This window comes from Anopheles merus, unplaced genomic scaffold (genome assembly GCF_017562075.2).
Source record: "Anopheles merus strain MAF unplaced genomic scaffold, AmerM5.1 LNR4000269, whole genome shotgun sequence".
Taxonomy (NCBI): Eukaryota; Metazoa; Arthropoda; class Insecta; order Diptera; family Culicidae; genus Anopheles; species Anopheles merus.
Window position 1 is genome coordinate 1 of NW_024427849.1, and position 27,106 is coordinate 27,106.

General features: G+C 40.7%; 8 protein-coding genes across 8 annotated transcripts; 4 read left to right on the forward strand and 4 right to left on the reverse strand.

Moving 5' to 3' along the window:
* Window positions 1–1,349: 1,349 nt before the first annotated feature.
* Window positions 1,350–1,815, reverse strand: LOC121602030 (histone H2A). Its single transcript, XM_041930805.1, has one exon. The coding sequence runs from the start codon at window positions 1,748–1,750 to the stop codon at window positions 1,376–1,378; it is 375 nt and encodes a 124-aa protein (XP_041786739.1). The 5' UTR covers window positions 1,751–1,815; the 3' UTR covers window positions 1,350–1,375.
* A 285-nt stretch (window positions 1,816–2,100) lies between these two features.
* Window positions 2,101–2,926, forward strand: LOC121602020 (histone H2B). Its single transcript, XM_041930794.1, has one exon. It carries the CDS (start codon window positions 2,204–2,206, stop codon window positions 2,405–2,407), a length of 204 nt encoding a protein of 67 aa, XP_041786728.1. The 5' UTR covers window positions 2,101–2,203; the 3' UTR covers window positions 2,408–2,926.
* A 956-nt stretch (window positions 2,927–3,882) lies between these two features.
* Window positions 3,883–4,694, forward strand: LOC121602018 (histone H4-like). The gene is made up of 2 exons (XM_041930791.1): window positions 3,883–4,162; window positions 4,615–4,694. Exons 1-2 carry the CDS (start codon window positions 3,928–3,930, stop codon window positions 4,653–4,655), a joined length of 276 nt encoding a protein of 91 aa, XP_041786725.1. The 5' UTR covers window positions 3,883–3,927; the 3' UTR covers window positions 4,656–4,694.
* Window positions 4,695–8,129: 3,435 nt separating this feature from the next.
* Window positions 8,130–8,769, reverse strand: LOC121602016 (histone H2A). Its single transcript, XM_041930789.1, has one exon. It carries the CDS (start codon window positions 8,736–8,738, stop codon window positions 8,364–8,366), a length of 375 nt encoding a protein of 124 aa, XP_041786723.1. The 5' UTR covers window positions 8,739–8,769; the 3' UTR covers window positions 8,130–8,363.
* Window positions 8,770–14,881: 6,112 nt separating this feature from the next.
* Window positions 14,882–15,341, forward strand: LOC121602017 (histone H2B-like). The gene has a single exon (XM_041930790.1). It carries the CDS (start codon window positions 14,897–14,899, stop codon window positions 15,269–15,271), a length of 375 nt encoding a protein of 124 aa, XP_041786724.1. The 5' UTR covers window positions 14,882–14,896; the 3' UTR covers window positions 15,272–15,341.
* A 1,261-nt stretch (window positions 15,342–16,602) lies between these two features.
* LOC121602019 (histone H4) lies at window positions 16,603–17,096 on the forward strand. Its single transcript, XM_041930793.1, has one exon. It carries the CDS (start codon window positions 16,644–16,646, stop codon window positions 16,953–16,955), a length of 312 nt encoding a protein of 103 aa, XP_041786727.1. The 5' UTR covers window positions 16,603–16,643; the 3' UTR covers window positions 16,956–17,096.
* Window positions 17,097–21,390: 4,294 nt separating this feature from the next.
* On the reverse strand, window positions 21,391–21,875 carry LOC121602029 (histone H2A). The gene has a single exon (XM_041930804.1). It carries the CDS (start codon window positions 21,804–21,806, stop codon window positions 21,432–21,434), a length of 375 nt encoding a protein of 124 aa, XP_041786738.1. The 5' UTR covers window positions 21,807–21,875; the 3' UTR covers window positions 21,391–21,431.
* Window positions 21,876–25,687: 3,812 nt separating this feature from the next.
* Window positions 25,688–27,106, reverse strand: LOC121602021. Its single transcript, XM_041930795.1, has one exon. The coding sequence runs from the start codon at window positions 27,104–27,106 to the stop codon at window positions 25,688–25,690; it is 1,419 nt and encodes a 472-aa protein (XP_041786729.1).

Genomic DNA, 27,106 nt, shown 5'->3' on the forward strand with positions numbered 1-27,106 from the left:
CATCGGGGATAAGCAAATTGATAGATTATTAATCATGTCTTAATATTGATTATTTGCATGCAATAATGAGAAACGACCAATTTTGAACAAAACAAAAAGTTTTTAAAGATATGACTCAATGATTATTATGATTATGAAAAGTTTATACATTTTTATTATCTTAATATTTTTTGCATCAATGCGAGTTATAACAACTTCAAGAAATACTTTTATAACAATAATAAACTAAGATATGCTATCACAAAAAAACTCATTTTTTTTTGCCAATCTTTTGGTAAAACAAGAATTTCGAAAATATATGAAGGATCTATTAAACTCGATAAGCGCCATTTCAAAAGAGCCCTCGCATCCAAAGCAACCATCATTCAAAATCGCCATTAACGTTATCTTAATAGGCTTTAAATTTATTTCCTATATTGAATTTCTTTGGATATACTTGAAATACTTATATTTTTTTGCTTTGTCAACGTAACTCGAATTAAAAGTTTTGAAGGATTTAAGACCTTTAAACTGTAAGACTTTTTTGCTTAAATTATGGTGCATTAATGAAAAACCTCATCTTTTTTAACTTGTAATTAAATAATTTAATCTCACTGATATCGATTTATCCTCAAACAAATAATTTATATTTCTCATCGAAATGTAAAAGATTTTAAAATTTATAAGGTGTCGCCAAGCTGACACAACCTCTATTAAATGATGCTTGGGAATTTGAAAGGCAAGTAACGCTTCTCCTTTGTAAAGTAAAGGGCTGAACTTACTTTTTACATATTTATATTTATATATTTATGTGGTTATTTAAATGAAGGGTGAAGGGAAACATTATTGAGGATGTTATCTTTATGAATGTTCCTAATCTTTGGTCCAACTTTTTTAAAGCCATTTCCAACGTTTCCCGATATATTGAAAGCCAAACTGTTGTGAGAACCTAACTTACCTGAACACACAACATTTTTCGACAACCAACACTTTTAACATTTTCCCGTGGTTACGATAATCAGGTATAAGTGTCCTTTAGCGTTTCCAGAAAAAAGGTCAACACACAGGTATCACTGCTTGCATTTGCTATGGTAAAACCACCCCTTTACCAAGCTACCTGGAAAATTTAACACATTGCTTCTGATATGCTGCATTTTACATAATTCGCAGGGTTAGAGAATTGAAAACAGTAAATGATACTTTATGTGCCAAAGGAAGGCACATTTTTTCATTTACATTTGTACACACTTTCAAGCACCGTTCTATATTAGAAAATGTTCTTACTTCTGGTTAGTCCCATAGCACCATGAATCGAATAAAATGTCTTTGGCAAAGTTATTTGTCGCCCTGAAAAGGACGGTTTTGGTTTGAGATGAAGGAAGCTTTGTTACACAGTTTAAGCCTTCTTTTCGGTCTTCTTGGGCAGCAGCACGGCCTGAATGTTGGGCAGCACACCACCCTGAGCGATGGTTACTCCGGACAGCAGCTTGTTCAACTCCTCGTCGTTGCGGATGGCCAGCTGCAGATGACGCGGGATGATGCGCGTCTTCTTGTTGTCACGGGCAGCGTTTCCGGCCAACTCAAGCACTTCAGCGGCCAAGTATTCCATGACGGCTGCCAGATACACGGGTGCTCCGGCACCGACGCGCTCGGCATAGTTACCCTTGCGCAGGAGACGATGAATACGGCCAACGGGGAACTGAAGACCGGCACGGTTGGAGCGGGACTTTGCCTTTCCCTTTACCTTTCCTCCCTTTCCACGGCCAGACATGGTTCGATTTTATTGGGGAACGTTTGTAACGGATCACGAGCAACACGATGTTCTCTTTGAGAAGGGTCTTTTTACAATGGAGCAATTTTGACTCGACCGATGCTTATATAGCAGCTTATTCGAGCTGCGCGATACTTGTTTGGAATTTTTCGAGCTGCACGATACGTATCCTCTCTCACGGCCCGTTATAAGCGATCGGAGAGCTTGGAATTTTTCTAGAACGCAATCACCCGTTGAATCGAACACATCGTGTCCCAGTGTTGAGTGAATTTTTCCGTCGAAATGGCACCCAAAAACCAGTGGAAAAGCTGCAAGAAGTCTGGCAAAGCCCAGAAAAATATTTCCAAGTCCGACAAGAAAAAGAAGCGCAAGACCCGCAAGGAAAGCTACGCTATTTACATCTACAAAGTGTTGAAGCAAGTCCACCCGGATACTGGCATCTCTTCGAAGGCCATGAGCATCATGAACAGTTTCGTCAACGATATCTTCGAACGCATTGCTGCTGAGGCGTCCCGCTTGGCGCACTACAACAAACGTTCGACGATCACGTCCCGCGAAATCCAAACCGCTGTTCGTCTGCTGCTGCCTGGTGAGCTTGCCAAGCACGCCGTCTCCGAAGGAACGAAGGCTGTCACAAAGTACACCAGCTCGAAGTAAGCCACTGAAATGATTGGCTTCGTTCTCTCAAATCGGTCCTTTTCAGGACCACAAATCGCATTCAAACAAGAATTATCCTTCGTTTCATCTGCACCAGCGAATTAGCGCTGTAATTTCAGGGTGTCCGTCTTCGTCAACGTTATTGTTCAGTTTGTTGCGTTTGCCTGTAATGTAGTTTGTTGCGAACTATGTCTTCCACATCATTGGAAACAATGATGCTGTGATTGACATTAAAGTTCTGCGTTGTTCATTGTAAATATTAATGTTAAATAGAACCTTAACACGTTTACAAAAAACATTAAAAAAAGTCCGCACTGGTTGGAAGCGTTTTGCGAGGTGAAATTGTACATGGAGTTTCGTGTATCATGAATTACGAATAGAAGTCGTTTCGCTCGTGGTATGAGAATCATTTTTTTAATTTAAATTTTCCTCGCGCATACGAGGATAATTTATCGACAAAGCAACCAATTGCAGCTTATGTGTCGTGAGTTAAATGTTGTAATAGATTTGTTCGATTTTAATGTTGAATATAGTCATAGGTAATATAAGTGGTAATATATTGGTTAATATTGTCAAAATCCTTAGCTGCCTTATTAAAAAGCGAAACTTTGTCAAGAAAAAGTTAAATTACCTCCCATAACGATGATTGTTTGAAACGAATATTCCCCCTTTTCATCATTATCTCGTTATTACTAAACGACATACGTGTTAGCTTGCCTTCACATATACCATTTCGTAATAGCAATCGAAAGATAATTCTTGATATGTTCAACAGTATTGGTGGTCCTGAAAAGGACCGTTTTGAGAAGGAAATGCCCCGTTTAGACAGGGACCGCTTCCGGATGCATGGACGATTTAGGCACGCTCTCCGCGGATGCGACGGGCCAGCTGGATGTCCTTGGGCATGATGGTGACGCGCTTGGCGTGGATGGCGCACAGATTCGTGTCTTCGAACAGACCAACCAGGTACGCCTCGCTGGCTTCCTGCAGCGCCATCACGGCTGAGCTCTGGAAGCGGAGATCAGTCTTGAAGTCCTGGGCGATCTCACGCACCAAGCGCTGGAAGGGCAGCTTGCGGATGAGCAGCTCGGTCGACTTCTGGTAGCGACGGATTTCTCGGAGGGCCACCGTTCCCGGACGGTAACGATGCGGCTTCTTCACTCCTCCGGTGGCCGGGGCACTTTTACGAGCAGCCTTGGTGGCCAGCTGCTTGCGAGGAGCCTTACCTCCAGTCGATTTACGAGCGGTTTGCTTGGTACGAGCCATTTCACTTCGGGAGCGTAGGTTTCGTTGGGCACGGAGCGAACTTGTTTCTTTAACAAAAGTTGAACGTTAATGATGAAACTGCTCGAACAACAGCTCTATTTATGCGCTTGTCAACCCTCATTTTCTCTCATCTTAAGAGCAAGAGGGAATGCGTGAATGAAAAAGTATAAATAGGGACGTTGAGCTCGAAAACGCTCATTCGTGATCGTCAATTTAAAGTGTGAACATCGTGCACGTACCATCCTGTGCTCATCATGACTGGAAGAGGAAAGGGAGGAAAAGGCCTGGGTAAAGGAGGAGCCAAGCGTCACCGAAAAGTGCTGCGGGATAACATCCAGGGCATTACCAAGCCCGCCATCCGCCGTTTGGCTCGGCGTGGAGGAGTGAAACGTATCTCCGGCCTCATCTACGAGGAAACCCGTGGCGTGCTGAAAGTGTTTCTGGAGAATGTGATCCGTGATGCGGTCACTTACACTGAACACGCCAAGCGTAAGACCGTCACCGCTATGGATGTGGTGTATGCTCTGAAGCGTCAGGGCCGTACTCTGTACGGTTTCGGAGGTTAAATTCAACGTGCTCTAACAAACCTCCAAATGGAGTCTCAAATCAAACGGTCCTTTTCAGGACCACAATACATTACTCAAGAGCTATGTCTTCCGCAACATGCGACAATTATATTTGAGAAAAAAAATGTATGATATATTCGATTGGTGTGCGTATAACATGTTACTCGCATAACAAGCACTCATACTGCTGTATATGCAGTTCATTTATATGAAATGGCGTTTTGTAAATGTGCTTTTTTAACTTTTAAGTATGCGTTTGAAGCGTACATAAAAGCGACGATTGAAGCGTTTGTTAAAAGAAATAGTTTTTATTTATTTATTTATTTATATATTGATTAATATTATATTTTCTAATAAAAATATTTTCATTTTCAGGACAAACCTTTCATCCTCTTGAAGCAATAATCACCGTGTGAAACATACCGTTTTTTTGCATCAGCTCAAATCTGACTTACACATGCGCATCGTTCATTGATTCTTGAGATATTCATTAAAAGAAGGAAAACGGGTGAAAAAAACAACACTGTTCACATGAGGTTTGTTAATTTATTATACAGCAACAGCTAACAGCGTCAATGCTGCCTTTGAATCCGTAAATCACTCAATGCTAATTTCGAAGCTATCAAGCTACGGAGTTAATAGCGCGCTCGTTCATTTGCTCTCGTATTATTTAAGTGATAAGCATATTACTGTGATTATTTCCTCCTCTCTATCTGCACCATTCACCAACCCGTCTGGGGTTCCACAATGCAGGATTCTCGGCCCTTTTCTTTTTAACATTTTCATAAATGATGTTATTCACGTTATGCCGGATTGCGAACAATTGTTTTATGCAGGTGATATGAAAATGTTCCTACCGGTATCAGATCAAACCAATGCTTTAACTCTTCAAATCTGATTAACTCGATTTAACGCGTTGTGTAATTCCAATTGATGCGTCTCAACATTTCAAAATGTTCTGTTACATCCTACACTAGGAAAAGGTTTTCCATTATTTGCGAATATAAAATTGATGATAGATCAAAGCCGCGTAAAAATGTGATTCATGATTTAGGCGCTCATTTAGATAGCAGACTAACGTTATAGAACCACTATGAAGCAATACTTTCAAAAGATTTCCGTTTGTTAGGATTCATTTTGCGTGTTGAGAAAGACTTCAAAGATCCATTCAGTAAAAAAGCTGTGTATTGTGCAATTGTCCGTCCTACTTTAGAATTTGCTAGTATTATTTGGACACCGACACAGCTACATTTAAAATATAGGCTAGAATCGGTTCAACGCAAGCTTACTCGTTCATTGTTTTATCGTCTCCCGACGTCTCGTAATTCTGTTTGTCCCTCTTACCGAACAAGGTGCCTGTTATTTGGAATAGAACCTCTGCAACAAGAAGCAAGAAGTGCTTGTTTACATACAAACTTGTTAGCGGATCTTTCGAAGGCCCGTCATTTTTAATAAATAACTTTCAGGCCCAATAAGAATGTTAAGAACCAGGACCAAATTCAATATAGAATTAAGATGGCTAATGTTGGATATAACGATCTTTTAAAAAATTAACGGACTTTTTTAAATAGCTAAGTGAGATGCATCCACAGTTCATGTTATGTTGTTTATTAATCTTGTTAATTGACAGTCAAACTAATTATGCCTTTCGATGCGTTTTTGTTACCACTGTTCTATTGCATTTAACAAAAAAAGAGAATGTTATGCATGCTTATGTTAGCTTGAAAACTTTCGGAACAGATAAAAATAATTATAACAAAAAGCTTCTTTCCAACAAATTCGTTTTTTTTTCGTTTCTATACTTTCTTTAGTTTTGATAACAATAAAACCATTTCCGCGTACACACAAAACATTGCCTCAACTCAAAACCTTAAAGCAGTTTCCATCATCAGACTTTGAAAACACTTAAAATATGTATTGTGTGTTAATTTGAAGATTTTTGAAGGAATCTTAAGCCTGTTCGGAATATGTATCAAATCGTTTGCAGTTTGAAACATGAGCTCGAAACTGTCCAGGAAATGAATCAAAATTTCCATGCAGATTAATGATGTTCAATAATGCTTCGAGTAAAATAATTGAGAATCTTGATTTTTTTCGCAAATGTACAAGGTTTGCGATTGATTTGTGATTAATACAATAGTTTTGCCAATCGAAATTGCATAAGTAAAACAATATGCATTGCCGAAAATGCCTAAAGTGGCTTCAATTCAACGCAATTATGGTTTGAAGTTTACAAATGTAAATAAAAATCTAAATTATATTTTAGTTAACGAAGCATTATGCAGGATTGCGCCCTAGAAAAGATAAATCTCACCACTTGAGTTTTCTATAAGAGCAAAAATTTGCAAATTTTCCATATTCTCCAGAGAGCGTTAACAAGAGTCAAGCAAGAGCTTCTCGCCAAATACTTTATGCAAGATTTGCTAGCAGGATGGTATAAAGATGTAGAAATTAACTCAACCTCCAACATCTAGGATGTTAGCTGAATTCCATATATTTTCTTGGGATACTGACTTCATTTTTTATAATAACGTAGCGATGCTCCGCGAGCGATGTTTCCGTTTCAATTTTTACAATTGGTGATTGTTCCCCAGCTTTCGTTATCATACAAATGTTTGCCAGTTATTATCCAGGACAAACACCCTGGGATATCATGAACACCCGCCCTCTACGTTACGCAAGCGTTACACGTAACGCCTGTTTAGCGCAAACCCAAGCAGCATTTTTTAACGCCTGGTTTTACCATCGGGGATAAGCAAATTGATAGATTATTAATCATGTCTTAATATTGATTATTTGCATGCAATAATGAGAAACGACCAATTTTGAACAAAAACAAAAAGTTTTTTAAAGATATGACTCAATGATTATTTATGATTATGAAAAGTTATAACATTTTTATTATCTTAATATTTTTTGCATCAATGCGAGTTATAACAACTTCAAGAAATACTTTTATAACAATTAATAAACTAAGATATGCTATCACAAAAAACTCATTTTTTATTTGCCAATCTTTTGGTAAAACAAGAATTTCGAAAATTATGAAAGGATCTATTAAACTCGATAAGCGCCATTTCAAAAGAGCCCTCGCATCCAAAGCAACCATCATTCAAAATCGCCATTAACGTTATCTTAATAGGCTTTAAATTTATTTCCTATATTGAATTTCTTTGGATATACTTGAAATACTTTATATTTTTTGCTTTGGCAACGTAACTCGAATTAAAAGTTTTGAAGGATTTAAGACCTTTAAACTGTAAGACTTTTTTGCTTAAATTATGGTGCATTAATGAAAAACCTCATCTTTTTTAACTTGTAATTAAATATTTAATCTCACTGATATCGATTTATCCTCAAACAAATAATTTATATTTTCATCGAAATGTAAAAGATTTTAAAATTTATAAGGTGTCGCCAAGCTGACACAACCTCTATTAAATGATGCTTGGGAATTTTGAAAGGCAAGTAACGCTTCTCCTTTGTAAAGTAAAGGGCTGAAACTTACTTTTTACATATTTATATTTATATTTATGTGGTTATTTAAATGAAGGGTGAAGGGAAACATTATTGAGGATGTTTATCTTATGAATGTTCCTAATCTTTGGTCCAACTTTGTTAAAGCCATTTTCAACGTTTCCCAAATAATTTTCCAAGTCAAACTTTTGAGAGAACCTAGCCTTACCTGAACACACAACATTTTTCGACCAACACTTTTAACATTTTCCCGTGGTTACGATAAATCAGGTAAACGTGTCCTTTAGCGTTTCCAGAAAAAAGGTCAACACACAGGTATCACTGCTTGCATTTGCTATGGTAAAACCCACCCGCTTTACCAAGCTACCTGGAAAATTTAACACATCGCTTCTGATTTGCTGCATTTTACAGAATTCGCAGGGTTAGAGAATTGAAAACAGTAAATGATGCTTTTTGTGCCATGGGAAGGTACATTTTTTCATTTACATTTTGTGCACACTTTCAAGCACCGTTCTATATTAGAAAATGTTCTTACTTCTGGTAGTCCCATAGCACCATGAATCGAATAAAATGTCTTTGGCAAAGTTATTTGTCGCCCTGAAAAGGACGGTTTTGGGTTTGAGATGAAGGAAGCTTTGTTACACAGTTTAAGCCTTCTTTTCGGTCTTCTTGGGCAGCAGCACGGCCTGAATGTTGGGCAGCACACCACCCTGAGCGATGGTTACTCCGGACAGCAGCTTGTTCAACTCCTCGTCGTTGCGGATGGCCAGCTGCAGATGACGCGGGATGATGCGCGTCTTCTTGTTGTCACGGGCAGCGTTTCCGGCCAACTCAAGCACTTCAGCGGCCAAGTATTCCATGACGGCTGCCAGATACACGGGTGCTCCGGCACCGACGCGCTCGGCATAGTTACCCTTGCGCAGGAGACGATGAATACGGCCAACAGGGAACTGAAGACCGGCACGGTTGGAACGGGACTTTGCCTTTCCCTTTACCTTTCCTCCCTTTCCACGGCCAGACATGGTTAGATTTTATTGGGGAACGTTTGTAAGGGATCACGAGCAACACGATGTTCTCTTTGAGAAGGGTTTTTTTTACATGTTGTTGTTGTTAGTATGGTTTAGAGAGGCTTTGGCTCCTGCGGAGTTCTTTCGCCTCTTTGTGGGGAAAAGTTAGACTATTAGATTGTTATAGTTGATGGAATAAATGTGATAGTTTTAGAAATTTTAGTAGATTTTCTTGTTTCTGAGGGTGAAGTGAAAGTATTGAGTCTATGTTGGAGTCAAGATGGCAAGTCTTACGAAGTTGTGTGTATCCGTGGCATTCTGTTAAGAGGTGGAATATTGTTATAGTGGTCCCGCAGAATTGGCAGAGAGGAGGACTGGATCGTTCGATGAGATGGCTGTGGGTCAGTCTAGTGTGGCCTATTCTTAATCGAGTAAGGATCTTTTGGTCTCGATGTTTTATTACTGATGGCCATGGTGTAGTTGTTGATTTCACTAGCCGAAGGAAGTTGTTCTTGGTTTTAAACCATTCCTTTTCCCACGCCTCTCTTATTTTTCCATTTATATAGATAATTGCGTCTCTTTTAGGCAGCGAGGTGTTGTAGGTTGATGTTTTTCTTCGGCCTTTGTTGGCGAGGCGGTCGGCGATCTCGTTGCCTTTGATACCAGCGTGACCAGGTATCCAACAGATGGTGAGTTGTTGATCCTGGTTTATGTGTGGGCTAGTGACCTGGTAGAGCTTTTGGATGTTTGGGTCCTTACATGTTCCATGCTCTAGTGCCGAGAGGACACTTGCGCTGTCGGTAAAGATGACGTTTTCCAGGTCAGAGCGCAGAGTATCTTCAACTGCCTGGATTATTGCCAACGTTTCTGCCGTAAAGATGGAAGTGTGATCCGGCAGTTTGGACGCTACTTTATCAATGGGTGAGTAAATCCCGAATCCTGCTGCTGCTCCATCGACGGATCCATCGGTGTAAATGTGGTTGTGCTTCATGTATTTGTTGTTTGTGTGTTCTATGAAATGTTTTTGTGCTATTGTACTATTGCAACCTGCTTTAAGGATGTTTTTAAAATGCCAGTCTATGTTAGGGGTTCATGGTACCACGGCCTAGTGCCAAGATGTAACAGTGTTGTGATATCCGGGATATTGCAGTTTGTTATAGCGAAAAGTTTGGAGTTGGCTCTATTGAGGAATGATGGTGCTTGGATATTCTTTTCTTTAATTCTTGTTGCTGTTGCGGCTAATTTAGTTGTTATTATATGGCTAAGTGGAAGAAGTCCGCTCTCACTTAGCATAGAGACGATGGGGCTGGTTCGGAAGGCGCCTATGGCATATCGTAGAACGGCATGGTAGATGGGGCTTATTGCTTTTTCAAACTGTTCCTTTTTAATCGATACTATTTCTATACCGTACAGTAGTTTTGGAAGCAACCAGTGATTAATAATGAAGATAAGTGTATCTTTTGAAGCTTTGTGGTTCCTGTGCTGAGCATTTGGAAAAGGTTGATTTTCTTGGTAGCTGTAGTTTTTAGCTGTTTAATGTGGGCTTGGAATGTGAGTTTTTGGTCTATTGTGATCCCGAGTATCTTTACTTTTTTGCAGTCTGGAATTTGTCTTTGATTAAGGCAAAGCGGTACGGTTGGATGTGGTTTGTTGCAGATGTGCATTATATTGCTTTTTTCAGCAGCGATGTCATAACCAATACGTTTTGACCATTCCCATAAGATGTGCAGTCCCTGTTGCAGATTGTATCGCGCAACTCCATTATCTGCATTGCTCGAGATCAGAACGATATCATCAGCGTACACCAATGGAGTGATGGATGGTGGTAGTGAGCGGAGAAGACTTTCGATGCTGATCAGAAATAATGTTGGAGAAAGGATGGCTCCCTGAGGAACTCCGTTTTCGAGCGTTTTAGTGCTAGATTTGTTCGTTCCAATCAGAACCTCGAAGGTACGGTCTGAGAGGAAATCATCGAGGAATGTGATCATGTTACCTCCGAAATTCCATCTGGCTAGCTGGCGCATGATTGCGTATTTCCATGTCCGATCGAAAGCTTTAGCCAAGTCGATGATAGCACAGTCGGCATGATGTTTATCGGATTTTACTTTGGCCAGTAGTTCTTCGAGTTGCACAAAGTAAGTTTCCGTGCCTAATCCGCATCTAAACGCATGTTGACTTATGCTGAGGAGTTTCCTGCCTTCCAGTTCTTGGGTAAGACGTCGGTTTACCATTCGTTCCAACACTTTTCCGATGCAGTTTAGTAAACTTATTGGTCGGTAGCTATTTGGGCTGTGTTTTGATTTGTCGGGCTTTAATATGGGAATTGTTAAACTTTTCTTCCAGTGAGGAGGAATTTTGCCACTCTGCCAGATGAAGTTGTATAGCTTTAAGAGTAGGTATTTTCCTTCAGAAGGAAGGTTTTTTAGCAGTGGATAGCCAATGTCGTCTGGTCCGGCTGAGTTGCCTTTGCACTTTGCAAGAGCACAATTCAGTTCGGCTATGGAAAAGGATCTGTTGTAATGAATGTTGGGTCTGCTATTGAAATTTAGTGGGATGGACTCGGTTGTTGCTTTGATAGTCTTAAATTCTGGGGAATAACTATTTGTGGCGGATATGGTGGCAAAATGAGTGGCAAGTACCTCTGGTGTTGACTCAACTGGGACTATTGTGTCGTCATCGGTTTTGATGATGATATGAGCGATGTCTTGCTTGCGTTCTGTAAGGCATTTTACATTTCTCCACATGTCTTTTCCAGACATTTCGGGACTTATGCTATCTTTGAATCTATTCCATGATTCTTGTTTTGCCTTTTTGATTTCCTCTCTTGCAATGCGATGGGCAATTTGAAATTCCTCGGAGAGGGTAGGGATATGGGTGTGGTCTTGGTTTTTCTTGGCATTCTGCAGTTTTTGGAGCGCTTTACGTCTCTTTTTTATGGCTTTAGCGACAGTGTCGTTCCACCAGTGAACACTTCGCTTGCCAGGTTTGCCCTTTGATTTTGGTATTGATTTCGCTGCTGCATCGTTTATGATTTTAATGATGTTTCCTTCTGTGGGCTGGGGGTCTGAATGTAGGTGTATCAGTACATTAATTTGGTATGATGTCCAATCGGCATTTTCATATTTCCATTTTGGTCGTTGTTTGTTTTCCGGAAGCGATGGTTTACTTTTCACGATGATCGGATAGTGATCACTGCCATGTGTGTCCGCCAATACGTATAGTTTAAGTTCGTTAAGAAGGGAGAAGGATGAGATGACATAGTCAAGGAAGGATTCTGTACCTGATGAGATACATAGTCGGGTTGGGTTAGGGTTAGAAATGAAAGAGAGATTATGGTTAGTAAAAATGTTATTGAGTCTATTGAATTTTCTGTTAGTTTTAGAGATTCTAAGGTTTTTATCTTCTGCATTAAGATCTCCTGCTATTAGCAAGGGATGGGAAAAAAGGTTAAGAAAAGAGTTAAGTTCGGATTGGTTGAAGGTAGCTCTAGGGGGCATGTAGAGTGAGACAATGGTCATGTCTATGGGAGACTTTATGTTGACTGCTATTGCGGAAAGATTGGTGTTAGTTTTTATTAATTTGAAGGGAATAGATTTATGTACACCTATTGCAACACTGTGATGTGGGTTAGTTGGAGAAAGCTTGTAGGACCAATTGTAGTGGTTAAGTGGAGAATGGTTGGTATTAGGCGGATCGCGAACTTCTTGAAGTGTTATGACGGCAGGTTTGTATTCGTTTATTAGTAGTTGAAGTTCGTAGAGGTTAGTGTTCATTCCTCTTATGTTCCAGTTTAGTAGGAATGGTTTGTTTGTGTCATTAGTATTATTGGTTGAGGAGAGCATTATTATGGTTTAGGTCAGTAAACAATTTGGGTAAGAGGAAAGGAGAATAAATTCAGTGGCGATGTTTTTTCTTCGATGGTTTGGCAGTTGGTGATCGTTGTTCCGAGGGAAGAGTGGGAGAAGCGATGGGCGAGATGACTGCGATTTCGTTGGATGCCATGTTTTTCACTGCATTTCTTAATTCTTCTTCTTCTGATGAAACGTTTTCCAGGTTGTGGTTTCGTTTGCGGGATTGTGCTGAAATGATGGATGCGGCCGAATTTTCTGATTCTGTGTCGGATGTAGACATCGTTTCCTGGTCATTCGTTTCGTTGTCGGTTTCGGGGTTATCCGTTGCTTCAATATTGTTGTTGCTGTTGCAGACATTGTTGGATTGGGTCTTGCTTTGATTTTCTTCGATTTGTGTTGTGGCTTCGTTAGTTGTGTTATTCTTATTATTCTGTAAATTTACATTTGGTTCTTTCAGTTTCTTCAGAAGAGCTTCGATGAGCTTGCTCTGGGTATCCATTTTTTTCATCTGTTCTAGGATCGTTTTCTTCAGTTCGTTCTGTTCTTCTTCGAGCCGCTTGATTTTGATGTCTTTTTCATCCACCGTTGTAGTTTGTTGCGCAAATGTGATTCGCTGCTGTACAGCACTTGTTTGCTGATGTTGTTGGAGTGCCATTTGCCGAGCTTCCTTGTAGGTGCAGTTGTGGTCGACTTTTATTTTTATGACTTGTTCTTCAAATTGGAACGCAGGGCATTCGCGAGAGAACGCGCTGTGTTCGCCTTTGCAGTTCACGCAAGCGGGATGGGTCGAACATTCTCCGTGTGCTGCGGTTCCGCAGTTTCCACAGACCTGTCCCTTTGAGCAGCGTACTTTTGTGTGCCCAAAGCTGGCGCATTTGTAGCACAGCATTGGTTTTGGGTAGTATGGTTTCGTTCGCACCTGCAACAGCCCTACGCGAAGGGATTCCGGTATTTTTCCAGCTTCCACGCGTATCAGGAAAGAGTTCGTTGGTTGTATTTCGTCATTCACCTTTCGGGTGAATCGTCGGACTTGCTTGACGTTTTGACTTTCCATGTTCAGCAGAATTTCTTCGTCCTTCAGTCCTTTCAGCTCCGGGGCGAATATTACGCACTGGACTGTGTTCAACGTAGCGTGAGGGGTGATGGATACTTTCGTACCGTCGATGAGTTGCGTGATGCTTTGCATTTTTGTGTACTGTGCAAGGTTTCGGGTTTTGATGAGATATTTCTGCCCAAATTCCATCGAGTGGCTGCTTTCGGTAAGCTCTCCAACCACGTTGGTAATGCTCTTTGAAATGATCCATGGGTTTTGCGGGAGCTTAAAGCCTTTCAACGGCTCGAGAACGAGGAACTTCATGTCCCCAAACTCGTTATTACGGTCCATCCATGGTGGTAATGATCGAGCTCTCTGGGGAGGCTCGGGCGGAAGTGCATCCCGTACAGGATGCGAGGGTCCCGGCATTTTGCCGGGTTGGTTAGTATTATTTAGTTCAATGCAATGTATATAATGTATATGAGGTATTTATATAAAAAAAAAATAAAGTAAAAAAATGTTCCTGAAAAGCGAAAGTTCAATTAAATTTAAGACTAATATTTACAATTTCGGAATAATAAAAACAATAGAATTTTAATGCAAGACAAATAAGATAATTTCACTCGTTATTCTCCCGAGTAGCGGGGTACAATGGCACGAAAAACACCGGCTTCACTGCTTACGCAGCGAACGACGTTCTTGGCGCCAAAGCGCTGTGCTTGTCGCACGTTCCAAACTGTGTCGTGTGTGCGTGTGTATGTGTCACTCTCACTGAACAAATATCAACGCGCGCAGCTGGCACTGTGGTTTTTTCTCTCCCGAGATCACACACAAAAAGTAACGGTATTTTCACTTCTTGCCAACGTTCTCTCCCGAGACCGTTGGCGTAGACACTGGAGTTGAACTAAAACACGTCCGTCCGGGTTAACCGCTCGCACAAGAATGTTCTCTTTGAGAAGGGTCTTTTTATAAAGCCGTCCGGGTTAACCGCTCGCACAAGAATGATCTTTTTATGATCTCTTTGATAAGGGTCTTTTTATAATGGTCTTTTTATATCTGTCTTTTTATAATGGTCTTTTTATAATGGAGCAATTTTGACTCGACCGATGCTTATATAGCAGCTTATTCGAGCTGCGCGATACTCGTTTGGAATTTTTCGAGCTGCACGATACGTATCCTCTCTCACGGCCCGTTATAAGCGATCGGAGAGCTTGGAATTTTTCTAGAACGCAATCACCCGTTGAATCGAACACATCGTGTCCCAGTGTTGAGTGAATTTTTCCGTCGAAATGGCACTCAAAACCAGTGGAAAAGCTGCGAAGAAGTCTGGCAAAGCCCAGAAAAATATTTCCAAGTCCGACAAGAAAAAGAAGCGCAAGACCCGCAAGGAAAGCTACGCTATTTACATCTACAAAGTGTTGAAGCAAGTCCACCCGGATACTGGCATCTCTTCGAAGGCCATGAGCATCATGAACAGTTTCGTCAACGATATCTTCGAACGCATTGCTGCCGAGGCGTCCCGCTTGGCGCACTACAACAAACGTTCGACGATCACGTCCCGCGAAATCCAAACCGCTGTTCGTCTGCTGCTGCCTGGTGAGCTTGCCAAGCACGCCGTGTCGGAAGGAACGAAGGCTGTCACAAAGTACACCAGCTCGAAGTAAGCCACTGAAATGATTGGCTTCTTTTCATGAACATCTCTTAAATCGGTCCTTTTCAGGACCACAAACCGCATTCAAACAAAGAATTATCCTTCGTTTCATCCGCACTGGTTGGAAGCGTTTTCCGAAGTGGAATTGTAAATGGAGTTTCGTGTATCATGATTTATGTATAGAAGTCGTTTCGCTCGTTGTATGAAAATCATTTTTTTTTATTTAAATTTTCCTCGCGCGTACGAGGATAATTTATCGACAAAGCAACCAATTGCAGCTTATGTGTCGTGAGTTAAATATTGTTATATATTTGTTCGATTTTAATGTTGCTTTATAAGTATTGAAGGATCGTTTTCGTACGCGTTTTCATTTTCGTGACTATGAGTCACAGTTAAGCTGGTTGTGTCGAACATTTGTTGTAAAATATAATGTCATACTATTCGTTCGTGGTTTGTTGTAAGCTGCGATGTTGGTAATATACTCATAGGTAATATAGATGGTAATATAGTATTGGTTAACATAATCAAAGCTTTAAATGCTTTGAAAACAACAAAACAAAACGACATACGTGTTAGCTTGCCTTCACATGTACCATTTCATAATAGTAATCGAAAGATAATTCTTGATATGTTCAACAGTATTGGTGGTCCTGAAAAGGACCGTTTTGAGAAGGAAATGCCCCGTTTAAACAGGGACCGCTTCCGGATGCATGGACGATTTAGGCACGCTCTCCGCGGATGCGACGGGCCAGCTGGATGTCCTTGGGCATGATGGTGACGCGCTTGGCGTGGATGGCGCACAGATTCGTGTCTTCGAACAGACCAACCAGGTACGCCTCGCTGGCTTCCTGCAGCGCCATCACGGCTGAGCTCTGGAAGCGGAGATCAGTCTTGAAGTCCTGGGCGATCTCACGCACCAAGCGCTGGAAGGGCAGCTTGCGGATGAGCAGCTCGGTCGACTTCTGGTAGCGACGGATTTCTCGGAGGGCCACCGTTCCCGGACGGTAACGATGCGGCTTCTTCACTCCTCCGGTGGCCGGGGCACTTTTACGAGCAGCCTTGGTGGCCAGCTGCTTGCGAGGAGCCTTACCTCCAGTCGATTTACGAGCGGTTTGCTTGGTACGAGCCATTTCACTTCGGGAGCGTAGGTTTCGTTGGGCACGGAGCGAACTTGTTTCTTTAACAAAAGTTGAACGTTAAATGATGAAACTGCTCGAACAACAGCTCTATTTATGCGCTTGTCAACCCTCATTTTCTCTCATCTTAAGAGCAAGAGGGAATGCGTGAATGAAAAAGTATAAATAGGGACGTTGAGGTGGAAAACGCTCATTCGTGATCGTCAATTTAAAGTGTGAACATCGTGAACGTACAATCCTGTGCTCATCATGACTGGAAGAGGAAAGGGAGGAAAAGGCCTGGGTAAAGGAGGAGCCAAGCGTCACCGAAAAGTGCTGCGAGATAACATCCAGGGCATTACCAAGCCTGCCATCCGCCGTTTGGCTCGGCGTGGAGGAGTGAAACGTATCTCCGGCCTCATCTACGAGGAAACCCGTGGCGTGCTGAAAGTGTTTCTGGAGAATGTGATCCGTGATGCGGTCACTTACACTGAACACGCCAAGCGCAAGACCGTCACCGCTATGGATGTGGTGTATGCTCTGAAGCGTCAGGGCCGTACTCTGTACGGTTTTGGAGGTTAAATTCAACGTGTTCTAACAAACCTCCAAATGGAGTCTAAAATCAAACGGTCCTTTTCAGGACCACAATACATTACTCAAGAGCTATGTCTTCCGCAACATGCGACAATTATATTTGAGAAAAAAAATCTATGATGGCTTCGAATGGCGTGCGTATAACATATTACTCGCATAACAAGCACTCACACTGCTGTATATGCAGTGCATTTATATGAAATGGCGTTTTGTAAATGTGCTTTTTTAACTTATACGTATGCATTTGAATCGTACATAAAAACGTCCATTGAAGCGTTTGTTAAAAGAAATATTTTTTATTTATTTATTTATATAGTGATTAATTTTATATTTTCTAATTAAAAAATATTTTCTTTTTCAGGACAAACCTTTCATCCTCTTGAAGCAATAATCACCGTGTGGAACATACCGTTTTTTGCATCACCTCAAATTTGACTTACACATGCGCATCGTTCATTGATACTTTGGATAATTCATCAAAAGAAGGAAAACGGGTGAAAAAAACAACACTGTTCACATGAGGTTTGTGAATTTATTATACAGCAACAGCTAACAGCGTCAATGCTGCCTTTGAATCCGTAAATCACTCAATGCTAATTTCAAAACTATCAAGCTACGGATTTAATAGCGCGCTCGTTCATTTGCTCTCCTATAATTTAAGTGATAAGCATATTACAGTGAATATTTCCTCCTCTCTAACTGCACCATTCACCAACCCGTCTGGGGTTCCACAATGCAGCATTTTCGGCCCTTTTCTTTTTAAAATTTTCATGAATGATGTTATTCACGTTATGCCGGATTGCGAACAATTGTTTTATGCAGGTGATATGAAAATGTTCCAACCGGTATCAGATCAAACCAATTCTTTAACTCTTCAAATCTGTTTAACTTGATTTAACGCGTTGTGTCATTCTAATTGTATGCGTCTCAACATATCAAAATGTTCTGTTACATCCTACACTAGGAAAGATTTCCCACTATTTGCGAATATAAAATTGATGATAGATCAAAGCCGCGTAAAAATGTGATTCATGATTTAGGCGCTCATTTAGATAGCAGACTAACGTTATAGAACCACTATAAAGCAATACTTTCAAAAGCATTCCGTTTGTTAGGATTCATTTTGCGTGTTGAGAAAGACTTCAAAGATCCATTCAGTAAAAAAGCTGTGTATTGTGCAATTGTCCGTCCTACTCTAGAATTTGCTAGTATTATTTGGACACCGACACAGCTACATTTAAAATATAGGCTAGAATCGGTTCAACGCAAGCTTACTCGTTCATTGTTTTATCGTCTCCCGACGTCTCGTAATTCTGTTTGTCCCTCTTACCGAACAAGGTGCCTGTTATTTGGAATAGAACCTCTGCAACAAAGAAGCAAGAAGTGCTTGTTTACATACAAACTTGTTAGCGGATCTTTCGAAGGCCCGTCATTTTTAATAAATATAACTTTCAGGCGCCAATAAGAATGTTAAGAACCAGGACCAAATTCAATATAGAATTAAGATCCACTAATGTTGGATGTAACTATCTTCTATAAAAATTAACGGACTTTTTTACATAGCTTAGTGAGATGCATCTACAGTTTATGTTATGTTGTTTATTGATTTGGTTAATTGACAGTTAAACTAATTATGCCTTTCGATGCGTTTTTGTTAGCACTGTTCTATAGCATTAATTATAGAAACGAGAATGTTATGCATGCTAATGTGAGCTTGAAAACTTTCGGAACAGATAAAAATAATAATAACAAAAAGCTTCTTTTCAACAAATTCGTTTTTTTTTCGTTTCTATACTTTCTTTAGTTTTGATAACAATAAAACCATTTCCGCGTACACACAAAACATTGCCTCAACTCAAAACCTTAAAGCAGTTTCCATCATCAGACTTTGAAAACACTTAAAATATGTATTGTGTGTTAATTTGAAGATTTTTGAAGGAATTTTAAGCCTGTTCGGAATATGTATCAAATCGTTTGCAGTTTGAAACATGAGCTCGAAACTGTCCAGGAAACGAATCAAAATTTCCATGCAGATTAATGATATTTGAAATTGTTTCGAGTAAAATAATTGAGAATCTTGATTTTTTTCGCAAATGTACAAGGTTTGCGATTGGTTTGTGATTAATAGAATAGTTTTGCCAATTGAAATGGCATAAGTAAAACAATATTCATTGCCGAAAATGCCTAAAGTGGCTGCAGTTTAACGCAATTATGGTTTGAAGTTTATGAATGTAAATAAAAAATCTAAATTATATTTTAGTTTACGAAGCATTATGCAGGATTGCGCCCTAGAAAAGATAAATCTCACCACTTGAGTTTTCTATAAGAGCAAAAATTTACAAATTCACCTTATTCTCCAGAGAGCGTTAACAAGTGTCAAGCAAGAGCTTCCCGCCAAACACTCTATGCAAGATTTGCTAGCAGGATGGTATAAAGATGTAGAAATTAACTCAACCTCCAACATCTAGGATGTTAGCTGAATTCCATATATTTTCTTGGGATACTGACTTCATTTTTTATAATAACGTAGCGATGCTCCGCGAGCGATGTTTCCGTTTCAATTTTAACAATTGGTGATTGTTCCCCAGCTTTCGTTATCATACAAATGTTTCCCAGTTATTATCCAGGACAAACACCCTGCGATCTCATGAACATCCGCCCTCTACGTTACGATAGCGTTACACGCCTGTTTAGCGCAAACCCAAGCAGAATGTTTTTAACGCCTGGTTTTACCATCGGGGATAAGCAAACTGATAGAATATTAATCATGTCTTAATATTGATTATTTGTATGCAATAATGAGAAAAGACCTATTTTGAACAAAATAAAAAGCTTTTTTAAACATATGACTCATTGATAATTTATGATAATGAAAAGTTATAACACTATTATTATCTTAATATTTTTTGCATCAATGCGAGTTATAACAACTTCAAGAAATACTTTTATAACAATCAATAAACTTAGAAATGTTATTACAAAAGACTCATTTTTTATTTGCCAATCTTTTTGTAAAACAAGAATTTTGAAAATTATGAAAGGATCTATTAAACTCGATAAGCGCCATTTCAAAAGAGCCCTCGCATCCAAAGCAACCATCATTAAAAATCGCTATAAACGTTCTTAATGGGCTTTAAATTAATTGCCCATATTTAATTTCTTTGGATATACTTTATATAGTTTTTATTTTTTTATTTGGCAACGTTACTCCAATTATAAGCTTAGAGGGTTTTAAGACCTTTAAACTGTAAGACTTTTTTGCTTGAATTATAGTGCATGAATGAAAACACTTATTCTTTTTTAAACTTGTAATTAAACTATTTTTTAGCCGGTCTCATGGTACAGTCGTCAACTCGTACGACTTAACAACATGCCCGTCATGAATTCAAGCCCCAAATAGACCGTGCCGCCATATGTAGGACTGACTATCCTGCTATGGGGGGAATCAATAAGTCACTGAAAGCCAACCCCACAAGTGTGTTGGCAGGCCTTGACCGGCATCGGTTGTTGAGCCAAAGAAGAAGAAGAAGAATTAAACTATTTAATCTCACTCATATCGATTTATCCTCAAGCAAATAACATATGTTTTCATTGGAATGTAAAATATTTTAAAATTTATAAGGTGTACACTGGCCGGTCGCGAAGCTGACACAACGCTTTTCCTTTGTAACGTAAAGGGCTGAGCCTTACTTTTACCAATTATTAAGATGGCGTTACGACTGGTTGCAGGGACTTTGATCACCACTAGATGGCGTTATTGAATGTGGAGTTGCACATGCGTTAGGGACATTTCAATTTATTGTATTTTATTGGCATTCCTACATTGCAAATGAAAATATTGTTTAAAAAAATACTATAAAATGCCAGAAATATTCACATGGTTATTTAAATGAAGGGTGAAGGGAAACATTATTAAGGATGTTTATTTATATGAATGTTCCTAATCTTTGGTACAACTTTTTTAAAGCCATTTCCAACGTTTCCCGATATATTGAAAGCCAAACTGTTGTGAGTACCTAGCCTTACCTGAACACACAACATTTTTCGACCAACACTTTTAACATTTTCCCGTGGTGAACGATAAATCAGGTATAAGTGTCCTTTAGCGTTTCCAGAAAAAAGGTCAAAACACAGGTATCACTGCTTGCATTTGCTATGGTAAAACCAACCCGCTTTACCAAGCTACCTGGAAAATGTAACACATCGCTTCTGATATGGTGCATTTTACATAATTCGCAGGGTTAGAGAATTGAAAACAGTAAATGATGCTTTTTGTGCCAAAGGAGGCACATTTTTTCATTTACATTTTGTGCACACTTTCAAGCACGTTCTATATTAGAAAATGTTCTTACTTCTGGTTGTCCCATATCAGCATAAATCAAATAAAATGTCTTTGGCAAAGTTATTTGTCGCCCTTAAAAGGACGGTTTTGGGTTTGAGATGAAGGAAGCTTTGTTACACAGTTTAAGCCTTCTTTTCGGTCTTCTTGGGCAGCAGCACGGCCTGAATGTTGGGCAGCACACCACCCTGAGCGATGGTTACTCCGGACAGCAGCTTGTTCAACTCCTCGTCGTTGCGGATGGCCAGCTGCAGATGACGCGGGATGATGCGCGTCTTCTTGTTGTCACGGGCAGCGTTTCCGGCCAACTCAAGCACTTCAGCGGCCAAGTATTCCATGACGGCTGCCAGATACACGGGCGCTCCGGCACCGACGCGCTCGGCATAGTTACCCTTGCGCAGGAGACGATGAATACGGCCAACGGGGAACTGAAGACCGGCACGGTTGGAACGGGACTTTGCCTTTCCCTTTACCTTTCCTCCCTTTCCACGGCCAGACATGGTTAGATTTTATTGGGGAACGTTTGTAACGGATCACGAGCAACACGATGTTCTCTTTGAGAAGGGTCTTTTTATAATGTTGTTGTTGTTAGTATGGTTTAGAGAGGCTTTGGCTCCTGCGGAGTTCTTTCGCCTCTTTGTGGGGAAAAGTTAGACTATTAGATTGTTATAGTTGATGGAATAAATGTGATAGTTTTAGAAATTTTAGCAGATTTTCTTGTTTCTGAGGGTGAAGTGAAAGTATTGAGTCTATGTTGGAGTCAAGATGGCAAGTCTTACGAAGTTGTGCGTATCCGTGGCATTCTGTTAAGAGGTGGAATATTGTTATAGTGGTCCCGCAGAATTGGCAGAGAGGAGGACTGGATCGTTCGATGAGATGGCTGTGGGTCAGTCTAGTGTGGCCTATTCTTAATCGAGTAAGGATCTTTTGGTCTCGATGTTTTATTACTGATGGCCATGGTGTAGTTGTTGATTTCACTAGCCGAAGGAAGTTGTTCTTGGTTTTAAACCATTCCTTTTCCCACGCCTCTCTTATTTTTCCATTTATATAGATAATTGCGTCTCTTTTAGGCAGCGAGGTGTTGTAGGTTGATGTTTTTCTTCGGCCTTTGTTGGCGAGGCGGTCGGCGATCTCGTTGCCTTTGATACCAGCGTGACCAGGTATCCAACAGATGGTGAGTTGTTGATCCTGGTTTATGTGTGGGCTAGTGACCTGGTAGAGCTTTTGGATGTTTGGGTCCTTACATGTTCCATGCTCTAGTGCCGAGAGGACACTTGCGCTGTCGGTAAAGATGACGTTTTCCAGGTCAGAGCGCAGAGTATCTTCAACTGCCTGGATTATTGCCAACGTTTCTGCCGTAAAGATGGAAGTGTGATCCGGCAGTTTGGACGCTACTTTATCAATGGGTGAGTAAATCCCGAATCCTGCTGCTGCTCCATCGACGGATCCATCGGTGTAAATGTGGTTGTGCTTCATGTATTTGTTGTTTGTGTGTTCTATGAAATGTTTTTGTGCTATTGTACTATTGCAACCTGCTTTAAGGATGTTTTTAAAATGCCAGTCTATGTTAGGGGGTTCATGGTACCACGGCCTAGTGCCAAGATGTAACAGTGTTGTGATATCCGGGATATTGCAGTTTGTTATAGCGAAAAGTTTGGAGTTGGCTCTATTGAGGAATGATGGTGCTTGGATATTCTTTTCTTTAATTCTTGTTGCTGTTGCGGCTAATTTAGTTGTTATTATATGGCTAAGTGGAAGAAGTCCGCTCTCACTTAGCATAGAGACGATGGGGCTGGTTCGGAAGGCGCCTATGGCATATCGTAGAACGGCATGGTAGATGGGGCTTATTGCTTTTTCAAACTGTTCCTTTTTAATCGATACTATTTCTATACCGTACAGTAGTTTTGGAAGCAACCAGTGATTAATAATGAAGATACGTGTATCTTTTGAAGCTTTGTGGGTTCCTGTGCTGAGCATTTGGAAAAGGTTGATTTTCTTGGTAGCTGTAGTTTTTAGCTGTTTAATGTGGGCTTGGAATGTGAGTTTTTGGTCTATTGTGATCCCGAGTATCTTTACTTTTTTGCAGTCTGGAATTTGTCTTTGATTAAGGCAAAGCGGTACGGTTGGATGTGGTTTGTTGCAGATGTGCATTATATTGCTTTTTTCAGCAGCGATGTCATAACCAATACGTTTTGACCATTCCCATAAGATATGCAGTCCCTGTTGCAGATTGTATCGCGCAACTCCATTATCTGCATTGCTCGAGATCAGAACGATATCATCAGCGTAAACCAATGGAGTGATGGATGGTGGTAGTGAGCGGAGAAGACTTTCGATGCTGATCAGAGATAATGTTGGAGAAAGGATGGCTCCCTGAGGAACTCCGTTTTCGAGCGTTTTAGTGCTAGATTTGTTCGTTCCAATCAGAACCTCGAAGGTACGGTCTGAGAGGAAATCATCGAGGAATGTGATCATGTTACCTCCGAAATTCCATCTGGCTAGCTGGCGCATGATTGCGTATTTCCATGTCCGATCGAAAGCTTTAGCCAAGTCGATGATAGCACAGTCGGCATGATGTTTATCGGATTTTACTTTGGCCAGTAGTTCTTCGAGTTGCACAAAGTAAGTTTCCGTGCCTAATCCGCATCTAAACGCATGTTGACTTATGCTGAGGAGTTTCCTGCCTTCCAGTTCTTGGGTAAGACGTCGGTTTACCATTCTTTCCAACACTTTTCCGATGCAGTTTAGTAAACTTATTGGTCGGTAGCTATTTGGGCTGTGTTTTGATTTGTCGGGCTTTAATATGGGAATTGTTAAACTTTTCTTCCAGTGAGGAGGAATTTTGCCACTCTGCCAGATGAAGTTGTATAGCTTTAAGAGTAGGTATTTTCCTTCAGAAGGAAGGTTTTTTAGCAGTGGATAGCCAATGTCGTCTGGTCCGGCTGAGTTGCCTTTGCACTTTGCAAGAGCACAATTCAGTTCGGCTATGGAAAAGGATCTGTTGTAATGAATGTTGGGTCTGCTATTGAAATTTAGTGGGATGGACTCGGTTGTTGCTTTGATAGTCTTAAATTCTGGGGAATAACTATTTGTGGCGGATATGGTGGCAAAATGAGTGGCAAGTACCTCTGGTGTTGACTCAACTGGGACTATTGTGTCGTCATCGGTTTTGATGATGATATGAGCGATGTCTTGCTTGCGTTCTGTAAGGCATTTTACATTTCTCCACATGTCTTTTCCAGACATTTCGGGACTTATGCTATCTTTGAATCTATTCCATGATTCTTGTTTTGCCTTTTTGATTTCCTCTCTTGCAATGCGATGGGCAATTTGAAATTCCTCGGAGAGGGTAGGGATATGGGTATGGTCTTGGTTTTTCTTGGCATTCTGCAGTTTTTGGAGCGCTTTACGTCTCTTTTTTATGGCTTTAGCGACAGTGTCGTTCCACCAGTGAACACTTCGCTTGCCAGGTTTGCCCTTTGATTTTGGTATTGATTTCGCTGCTGCATCGTTTATGATTTTAATGATGTTTCCTTCTGTGGGCTGGGGGTCTGAATGTAGGTGCATCAGTACATTAATTTGGTATGATGTCCAATCGGCATTTGCATATTTCCATTTTGGTCGTTGTTTGTTTTCCGGAAGCGATGGTTTACTTTTCACGATGATCGGATAGTGATCACTGCCATGTGTGTCCGCCAATACGCAGAGTTTAAGTTCGTTAAGAAGGGAGAAGGATGAGATGACATAGTCAAGGAAGGATTCTGTACCTGATGAGATACATAGTCGGGTTGGGTTAGGGTTAGAAATGAAAGAGAGATTATGGTTAGTAAAAATGTTATTGAGTCTATTGAATTTTCTGTTAGTTTTAGAGATTCTAAGGTTTTTATCTTCTGCATTAAGATCTCCTGCTATTAGCAAGGGATGGGAAAAAAGGTTAAGAAAAGAGTTAAGTTCGGATTGGTTGAAGGTAGCTCTAGGGGGCATGTAGAGTGAGACAATGGTCATGTCTATGGGAGACTTTATGTTGACTGCTATTGCGGAAAGATTGGTGTTAGTTTTTATTAATTTGAAGGGAATAGATTTATGTACACCTATTGCAACACTGTGATGTGGGTTAGTTGGAGAAAGCTTGTAGGACCAATTGTAGTGGTTAAGTGGAGAATGGTTGGTATTAGGCGGATCGCGAACTTCTTGAAGTGTTATGACGGCAGGTTTGTATTCGTTTATTAGTAGTTGAAGTTCGTAGAGGTTAGTGTTCATTCCTCTTATGTTCCAGTTTAGTAGGAATGGTTTGTTTGTGTCATTAGTATTATTGGTTGAGGAGAGCATTATTATGGTTTAGGTCAGTAAACAATTTGGGTAAGAGGAAAGGAGAATAAATTCAGTGGCGATGTTTTTTCTTCGATGGTTTGGCAGTTGGTGATCGTTGTTCCGAGGGAAGAGTGGGAGAAGCGATGGGCGAGATGACTGCGATTTCGTTGGATGCCATGTTTTTCACTGCATTTCTTAATTCTTCTTCTTCTGATGAAACGTTTTCCAGGTTGTGGTTTCGTTTGCGGGATTGTGCTGAAATGATGGATGCGGCCGAATTTTCTGATTCTGTGTCGGATGTAGACATCGTTTCCTGGTCATTCGTTTCGTTGTCGGTTTCGGGGTTATCCGTTGCTTCAATATTGTTGTTGCTGTTGCAGACATTGTTGGATTGGGTCTTGCTTTGATTTTCTTCGATTTGTGTTGTGGCTTCGTTAGTTGTGTTATTCTTATTATTCTGTAAATTTACATTTGGTTCTTTCAGTTTCTTCAGAAGAGCTTCGATGAGCTTGCTCTGGGTATCCATTTTTTTCATCTGTTCTAGGATCGTTTTCTTCAGTTCGTTCTGTTCTTCTTCGAGCCGCTTGATTTTGATGTCTTTTTCATCCACCGTTGTAGTTTGTTGCGCAAATGTGATTCGCTGCTGTACAGCACTTGTTTGCTGATGTTGTTGGAGTGCCATTTGCCGAGCTTCCTTGTAGGTGCAGTTGTGGTCGACTTTTATTTTTATGACTTGTTCTTCAAATTGGAACGCAGGGCATTCGCGAGAGAACGCGCTGTGTTCGCCTTTGCAGTTCACGCAAGCGGGATGGGTCGAACATTCTCCGTGTGCTGCGGTTCCGCAGTTTCCACAGACCTGTCCCTTTGAGCAGCGTACTTTTGTGTGCCCAAAGCTGGCGCATTTGTAGCACAGCATTGGTTTTGGGTAGTATGGTTTCGTTCGCACCTGCAACAGCCCTACGCGAAGGGATTCCGGTATTTTTCCAGCTTCCACGCGTATCAGGAAAGAGTTCGTTGGTTGTATTTCGTCATTCACCTTTCGGGTGAATCGTCGGACTTGCTTGACGTTTTGACTTTCCATGTTCAGCAGAATTTCTTCGTCCTTCAGTCCTTTCAGCTCCGGGGCGAATATTACGCACTGGACTGTGTTCAACGTAGCGTGAGGGGTGATGGATACTTTCGTACCGTCGATGAGTTGCGTGATGCTTTGCATTTTTGTGTACTGCGCAAGGTTTCGGGTTTTGATGAGATATTTCTGCCCAAATTCCATCGAGTGGCTGCTTTCGGTAAGCTCTCCAACCACGTTGGTAATGCTCTTTGAAATGATCCATGGGTTTTGCGGGAGCTTAAAGCCTTTCAACGGCTCGAGAACGAGGAACTTCATGTCCCCAAACTCGTTATTACGGTCCATCCATGGTGGTAATGATCGAGCTCTCTGGGGAGGCTCGGGCGGAAGTGCATCCCGTACAGGATGCGAGGGTCCCGGCAT